Source organism: Acanthopagrus latus, chromosome 4 (assembly GCF_904848185.1).
Source record: "Acanthopagrus latus isolate v.2019 chromosome 4, fAcaLat1.1, whole genome shotgun sequence".
Classification (NCBI taxonomy): domain Eukaryota; kingdom Metazoa; phylum Chordata; class Actinopteri; order Spariformes; family Sparidae; genus Acanthopagrus; species Acanthopagrus latus.
Genome location: NC_051042.1, coordinates 27,697,151 through 27,705,523, shown reverse-complemented (window position 1 = coordinate 27,705,523; position 8,373 = coordinate 27,697,151). Strand labels below are relative to the sequence as shown.

Genomic DNA, 8,373 nt, shown 5'->3' with positions numbered 1-8,373 from the left:
GCACAACTGAGTGTAAAGTGTATTTGGATTTCATGGAAACATCTGAGGTAGGTCCGGTACAATATGATAATTTCATGTAATTTCATGACATTAATCTGATAATCATCTAAATATTCTTAAAACTTTAAAATAAAGACATAAAAATGCACTCAGGAATATTGGAATCACTTTGACCTTACATTTTGTTTGGAAAAATATATTCCACAGATAGGACGCACAGCTTTTTAGTTAAAATCAATCAAGCGATCTTAAATATATAATCATAAATAATAAGGTCATCTTGCCTCTAACTTTTATGGGGGGGTGCAATGTGTAAGTTGTGCCGTTGGCCATGTTGACCGGCCTAGCATTTCAAAATAATTCAGGAAAACATCAAAAAACTGTACATCAATTAGATGGACAGCGCTCTCAAGTAGTTCATGTAAGAACATTTTCAATTATCCCAATAATGAAAATTCACTAGGATCATATTATTATGAGTGTTTAACTAAATAGACAGACATCTTTTATCCTCCCATCCATAATCTGAGGTCTGCTTGTGGGTACATGTTGCAGGAGTGGGCACCTGTTGGAGCCCATAAGATGATTTCACCTTCTGGCGTGCCCAGTGCGATGCTCTGCAAATGTCATAGTCATAGTATGAATTACTCTTGTATGCATGAACCTTATAAGGCCAATATTCAGTAAAGGTTTGAAGCTGTGAGCTGTAGATTATTGCTACATAAGGAAGACTTGCCCCTATTTACATTTACTTGGTGACATTTCCGTAGGTTTGCTTACAGTAAGAAAGTTTTAGGTAAAAGGAAGAGAGACAGAGGAAAGAATAGTGGAATGATCACACAGTAGAGTAGCATGTCATTTATTTTACTCGTATGCGTTGATCTTTATTCATTCTTTAAAAACTCTTCTCTATAACGTACCTGTCACTGCGTGGTATTCTCACATGTATGTAGTCTCACTCTCTTTTGTATGGCTATATATTCATCTAAGAGCAGCGCTCTTGTTTAAGATAATGTGCCACTTCAAACGAGCCAGAGTATTTAATAACTTCACAGGTCCTTACTGGCTCGCTGGAGTTTTCACCAGTCTTTGGCCTGGTTCCCAGAATGCCGTGTATTGTTGCTCACTGACACTCCCACCCATCTCTGCCCGCTGTGGGCCAGCAGACTGCAGTGAATGTGAGGCTTTTTGTCTCTTCACCTCTTTTCGCTCATTTTAATCCCTCCATCTGAAATCCCAGTGTCTCCTTCCTTATGTGGAATCATTCTTCCTCCAGCTGAACCAGTCTGATAAGTTGAGGGGACAGACTGGGAACACTTCGGCTGAAATCCTAGACACAAAATGATACTCAACCCCCCCCCAAAACAACGGCAAAGAACCTGTATCTTCGTGACATCACACAGGCATGCTTATACATGCAGCAAACTGACGAGCTAAGTCTGTCTTTCAGCAGGTGTAATTGGTAAAAAATAAAAAGTTTTAGGAGCTGCTACCGCACCCAGACCTTCAGCGTTAGTTGTAGCTACATGTGGTGTGAGGTGTTTTCAGGTCTTGTACTGAACCAGTGACAGAAACAGTGTGTGTTATGCCACCGCTTCTCAGTGAACTTTAGGGATAGCCTTCTTAATTATCCCTTTGGCAGGTCCCCTACCTGTGGTCTGCTTTTAGCTGGAGGAAGTTTGGGTTACATTTAAGGGGATAACAGTAATCTGATTACATAAGTGTGATCGGTCATACAGTTGGATAACTATGAGGCAGGTTTTGAAGACTAGAAGTGATCAATTTACTGTTTGTCGCAGTATTAATAGGCTCAGTGCCAAGAGTGAGTGCTTACATTGTTTTCACCTTTGTAGCTTCTTAAGCATCGATATTTTAAGTCTGGCCACAAAGTGAACAGACAGACTGTAGGTGGATACTCATAATGAAAGGGAGTTTACGCTAAGCATAAACCACGAGGCTGTTGTTGTCTCATGGACACGCTGCTTCCTCATTCTGTGAGAAAGGGTCCAGCATGTCTCACGGTCAGCTCGGCGTGTTGTGTGATCTCATCCGCATCTTCTCTGTCACACCCTGTATTTGTAATTTTCCAAGAGGTGATGGGCGACGACAGGGCGTCCCTTCATTCAACCCCTCAGTCCACGTGATTATACGCAGTGAGCCATCTCTGAAAACCTGCAGTCTGGTAGTTCTCTCAAAAGCTTGAAGTTCTTTTCCTGAAATAGGTTTGAGGGGTATCAAATTGAAATGAATGTCACTGAGTAATCCCTGGATAGATACCTTAAAAAGAGACACACAATGGAATAGTGAGCTAAAAAAACAAACTAGTTTTATTGTGACACCATACTGACATGGTGTCAAAACTCATGATATAGCTCCGCTGCCATCTACTGGTTGAGTCAGTTGGTAAAAACAGATCTGTTGTAGTCATGACAACATACATTGCTATAATAAGAGTATGTTATACATGTCTAACCAACACATGCGTTTAGAAATATCAGTGAATAAGCTGACGCTGGACTCTCTCTCTTAAAAGTGCAGGTTAGGGCTTTCTGAGACTGTGACAAACATTAAGACATGATTCCGCTTTTTTCCTGCTCAACAAAGGGAACATGCAGTTTTTTATTTTGCAATCTTTTCATTGAGAGGAAGTTGAAAGCATGACTGTCGCCTATAGTATAATACCATGACAACTGTTAGCTGAAAACATTTTTACAATCGGTGTAGGCTCGGGGCTTGAAAAAAAATAAACAAACAGAAAAATGGTTGTGAACAGTTTTGTGACAAGAGTTCACAATCACACAATCAGACAGAGTCGGAGATATCACAGTTTTTGTCAAAAGCTTTCTGCATTAAGCTGAAAAAAAAAACAACTTTAAAAGTATTGTTAACCACAACAACCTGCAGTGTTTTGTCTTAACTTGTCACCACACTTAATAAAAACAGAATCAGTAACATCAATATACTTTCCCTTCATTGGCGTCAACATAAAACTGAAAGAATTCTTTATTGTTTACATAACTGTACATTGAGACATGTCTACTGCTTTGGGAATTGTTTATTTTGTACTATTTATGAATAGCATATGGCATGAATCAAAGTTAAAAAATGTATAACATATGTATAAATATACACTCAACATTTTAAAAACATGAAACAGGTCATTTACACAGTCAGATAAAACACTCAGGGCAATTTGCCTAAAATTATAACTTCAGGTATTTTAATTACATAAGTTCAATGTAATGGGTCAAATTTCACGCAAATATTTACTACCAAGTTGAGTCAGTGCTTATAGATTTAATAACAACATGTGACTTATTACAGGAGATAGAATGACCCATTTGAAATGCATTGCATTTATGTATAAAACTTGAGTCATAAACACTTAAACACCAGCATAATGTAGAAGTTAACTATGTATAATAATTGAATAAACACATTAGGTTTCTGTATTAATCTACATTTATTTGATTTTGAAGTTATATAATTTATTCATATTGACTGGACATGCTAGAAACACTTTGCATTAAATGTGACCCTTTACACTGAATGTAAGTAATAAAATTAAATGTATTTAGTGTGAATATATATATAGACATCATTTCTGGAGTGAACTATGGCACAGAGGACTGACTTCATGTTCGTCACAGATGAAATTTAAGACAAACTGAGCTTTTTATAATCACAAAAAAAATACATAGAATATACACAAGAATATCTACAGAGAGACACACAGCACATATACCTTAGACTTCCAATATCAGGATGTATTATTTTCACACATTTTTATTAATATGTCCATCTGGTCCTTTGGCTCGGACACACACTGAGAACTGTGGGTCTGGTTGCTGTGTCGTTTGGACACAAAGGACACCTCTCTGTTGCCCTCACCTGGAGAGGTGCTGGAGATGTGGCGGAAGAGCTTCTGGATGCCAGTGTCACGCAGGGAGCTCCTGAAGGAGCGAGCTGCGAACATGTAGAGGATGGGGTTGACGGTGCTGCTGATGAAGACCAGGGCTCCGGCGATGAAGGCCATGGTGCTCCTGACACTCTCAAGATTATCTGCTGCGTCGGGGAAGGAGACATCAGTGGCCAGGATGGCCAACGAGAGGATGTTTCCTATGTGATGAGGCGTCCAGCAAATGGCAAACACAACCACCACACTGGCGATCAGGACTGTGGACTTGCGCTTGGACTTGAAGGTCATCTGAGTGATACGACTGCATAGGCAGCCATAGCAGACCACGAGGATGGTGAAGGGTAGTACGTAGCCCACAAGAGTCTCCAACAGCAGACACACCAGCTCCTGGGTTTCAGAGCTGTACTGCCGGTACAGACAGTGCACCTCTCCATCCTCCTCCCCTACAACCTGAGTTGGTATGACAGGGATGCTGAACAAGAATGCTACTGTCCACAGAGCCAGCAGGACTTTATTCAAAGCTTTTTTCCTCCTCCAGCCAGCAGAGGCAAAGGGATAACGCACAGCCACAAACCGCTCCACGCTCATGAGAGTAATGAGGAAAACACTGCTGTACATACAGGCGTTGATCACGTACACCATGGCTTTGCAGGTGGCCTCTCCAAACACCCAGGACTGGGCCAGGGAGTAGATCCACACAGGCAGCGTGATGAGCACCAGCAGGTCGGCAGCAGCCAGGTGCAGGATGAGCACCACAGTGTGGGAGCGCTGCTTGACGTGTCTCAGGATAGTCCAGATCACCAGCAGGTTCCCCGGAGCCCCCACCAGGAAGGCCAGGCCCAGGATCACACAAGCTATAGCCGTCCCACCTTCGAACTCCTCAGGAGCCATTTTCTGCACAGTCGAGTGGTTCATACTGCAAGTGTATGTGCTGACAGTGGTGTCTGCATGAAAAAGGAAAAAAAAACAAAGTGCTGCCCAAGCAAGTCTTCACTTCCCTTTTAGAATAGACTGCACAGGAAAGGGGTTTCCTCACAGGGATATTTGAGACACACTGAGGGTGATTCATGCATGCGTCATCAGTCATTTTTCACCTCAGGGCACGTATAAGGGTATTAAAAGACGTGTGGTCAAAGTGATTTAGAAAATAGTTTCAAATTCGAAATGATCTCTGATGCTTCAGCAGAGAGTAAAAGTGTGAGAAACACAACAATTCAACAAATGTCTGCATAAAGACAAACTTTGTAAAACTTCCACGATTCAAAGAAAATTCCAGTTAGATGGAAAACAACAAAAATGTGTAATTTTTTTTTTTTTTTTTTTTTTTTTACGAAACTACTTTTGATGAACATTTTTCAACATTTCAAACTATCACAACACATTACCTCTGTCAGCACTATTTTACATGCAGAATTTCAAAATCTTAAAAAAATATATAGGCATTTATGATAATAATAATAATAATAATAATAGTAATAATAATAATAATAATAATAATAATAATAATAATAATAATAATAAAGTCCCTTAATCAACAGCAAAAGACAAGTATCACATTTTGCCATCATCACAGTTTCAGAGATTCAGTCTCACAGTGTCAGACATCAGCTCAACCTGAGTATCTACTGCCCTCTGGCCAGTCTGCTGTTGTACTACCAGCTCCCTGAGTCTGTTGGACTGAGTGGCTATTTCCTGGAACAGCTTTACCAGACGTGACTCCTCCAGACTCCCTCGTAAGTTTCTTGCGAAGAAGGCGTATAACAGAGGATTCACTGAGCTGCTAATGCAAGCGAGGGCACCAGAGCTGAAGACAACATCCATGGGCAAACATTGCTCTCCACAAATGAGATCGATGGCGTTGATGACGTGGTAAGGCAACCAGCACAGTGTGAAGGCTATCACAACCGTGTGGACTAGAATCATTGATTTTTGTTTGGAGCTGTAGCTCATCCTCCTGAGCTGGGCAGCTACTAGACAGTAACAGATTGTAATGATAATGAAAGGAATTACAAATCCCCCCAAGATCTCAAGACAAAACAAGATGATCTGTTCAGTCACAGAGTTGTACTGCCTGATGAAACAAAACTCAGGTTCTTCGTTTCCATCCAATGGCTTGGTCAGCAATGCAGGCAATCCGAGGAGAAAAGCAAGAAGCCACAAAAACACAAGACACGAGTTCATGATGCATTTGGTCATGCGGCGCATCATCCAAAACGGATGACAGATGGCTACAAAGCGCTCCACACCCATCAGGGTGATGAAGAAGATGCTGCCGTACATGCACACATAGACAATGTACACCAAGGCCTGGCAGAGGACATCTCCAAAAACCCAGGTGTGCACGAGGGAGTAGATCCACAGAGGCAGGGTGATGACAACCAGCAGGTCGGCAGCAGCCAGGTGCAGGATGAGCACCACAGTGTGGGAGCGCTGCTTGACGTGTCTCAGGATAGTCCAGATCACCAGCAGGTTCCCCGGAGCCCCCACCAGGAAGGCCAGGCCCAGGATCACACAAGCTATAGCCGTCCCACCTTCGAATTCCCCAGGAGCCATTTTCTGCACAGTCGAGTGGTTCATACTGCAAGTGTATGTGCTGACAGCCGTGTCTGCATGAGAAGTAAAAACAAAGTGCTGTCCAAGCAAGTCTTCACTTCCCTATATGGATGAATTGAACAGGAACCAGGTTACTCATTGGACCCATCAAGAGTCACCGGCAGACACTGGAAACTGATCAGTGTGACAGCTGATCTACTGTTATTGAAAGAACTTTCTGTTTCTGCTTTTGCCCCAAGGTTTAGACAGAAACTTTCCTGTATTGCTCATATATAACAGATACAATATGGGAGGACATCCAGTCCAGAATGAAATGTTGTTAATGATAATAGTTCTAATATGCTTCTCACATTTGTTGCCTGTAAAACACTTGACCCCAGGGAGCTGCTGTACCCGCCCAGCAAGAGTCACTACACCTCTCTGCAATAACGAAGATTACCAAATGTGTTGAAGTTTGACATAACTCAACACCACCCCCCTAGGAGTAGTCATTCTAAGGAAAAGGATTCCGACTTCTGGCTGCTCATCTCCTCCAAAGAGCTTTCTGTTTCTGTTCTGTCTGCGTGATTTAGACAGACACCGTATTACTTATATTGGAAAATGCCAAATAGATTAACAACACAACACTTCTGATTCTTTCCTAAAGGCACTCTACGTCTTTTTCACATTGGCAGACTCTGAACCAATGGAGTGTCATGGAAAATAGCAATGAAGCATTTAACTAACTGTACAATAAATATAGCCTTTAATAGATTAACTTACTAATTCAATACATTTTACATAACTTCTAATTCAATACATTTTATTACTAATTCAATACATTTTATCACCTTGTCACAAAAAAACGAGATATCTATTTTTTTTTACACGATTCCTTCATTCTGAGACGGCAGATGAAAAGATAGTGCCCTCACCCTCCAACATTATCCTTATTCGCCCTCAACAACCCTTACATTCATCTCACACACGTTAACTTTGGACTCTGTCAGTTCATCGATCACATGGATGGTAACCATCTGAAAAGTTAATCATTATCCTTCACTTACCTTGCTGATGATACCGTTGGAATTATTCAGTCCAGAACACCATATGGAATATTTAGGCTATGAAACAACCCCTTGTCCTCCGCTGTCTTTAACTTTCGATGGGAGGATTTTTTAAAAAGTATTCTCAGTTTGCTAATAGGTGCCTTCCATTGATGCTCCTCTGATTTGAAGAACCAGTGCAGTGCTTCCCAGTGATGTCCCAATCCTCTTCTTATAGATCTGTTTCAGTTCTGATGCTCATGTTTTCTCAGAAAGGTAATATGTGTCCCAACTGGTGGGAGTGGGTGGAGTCCTGATAAAAGTCTGTTTATTATGTCATTGCTCCATCTCCCTCCGCATCCTGTGATTTACATCAGATTATGACCTCCCTTTAACCCTTTTCCTTTAAGTTATTTATGAATTCCTCAGGGAAAACCACTTGTCACAGTAGCAGGTAGACAGACAAACAATAAATACAAGTACTAGAACACTAAGAAAAACTAAAAAATCTTTAAATAAGAGAGAAACGATAAAATCTAGAAAGGACTATGCGTTATGTATACAGGAGGCAAAAATGTGCATTATATACATTTAAATAAAGTGTCAGAGTATTGCCTTGTTGAAGGTTGGATGCATAAATAAATACAGCGTTTAAATACAGTGTTTAATAAATAAACAGTCTCAGTGTATGAATATGGGAAAAAAAAATAGTATTATTGCACAGGATAATCACACAAGTTGGTGGAGGTAGAGGTGTAAGTAGTGAATGGTCCTGATAAGCAAAGAGGAGGCAAGAGATAAAAAATGCACTGTTTTATTTAAATGCTTTACAGCTCAGACGTATGACGATGAATGGAGACTGTGGCTCAGTTTCTA

At 40.9% G+C, this 8,373-nt stretch overlaps 2 protein-coding genes across 2 annotated transcripts; both read right to left on the bottom strand.

Annotated features, from left to right (window-relative positions):
* Window positions 1-3,037: 3,037 nt before the first annotated feature.
* Window positions 3,038-5,163, bottom strand: si:dkey-148a17.6 (uncharacterized protein LOC108190685 homolog). The gene has a single exon (XM_037096634.1). It carries the CDS (start codon window positions 4,832-4,834, stop codon window positions 3,761-3,763), a length of 1,074 nt encoding a protein of 357 aa, XP_036952529.1. The 5' UTR covers window positions 4,835-5,163; the 3' UTR covers window positions 3,038-3,760.
* A 293-nt stretch (window positions 5,164-5,456) lies between these two features.
* Window positions 5,457-8,123, bottom strand: LOC119018739 (leukotriene B4 receptor 1-like). The gene is made up of 2 exons (XM_037096635.1): window positions 7,519-8,123; window positions 5,457-6,525 (listed from the first exon to the last, which is right to left on the bottom strand). Exon 2 carries the CDS (start codon window positions 6,494-6,496, stop codon window positions 5,495-5,497), a length of 1,002 nt encoding a protein of 333 aa, XP_036952530.1. The 5' UTR covers window positions 6,497-6,525; window positions 7,519-8,123; the 3' UTR covers window positions 5,457-5,494.
* Between the last annotated feature and the right edge of the window lie 250 nt (window positions 8,124-8,373).

Bases quoted from the DNA above. Each gene is read 5' to 3' on its own strand.
- si:dkey-148a17.6 (XM_037096634.1), bottom strand. From the start codon at position 4,834: ATGAACCACTCGACTGTGCAGAAAATGGCTCCTGAGGAGTTCGAAGGT.
- LOC119018739 (XM_037096635.1), bottom strand. From the start codon at position 6,496: ATGAACCACTCGACTGTGCAGAAAATGGCTCCTGGGGAATTCGAAGGT.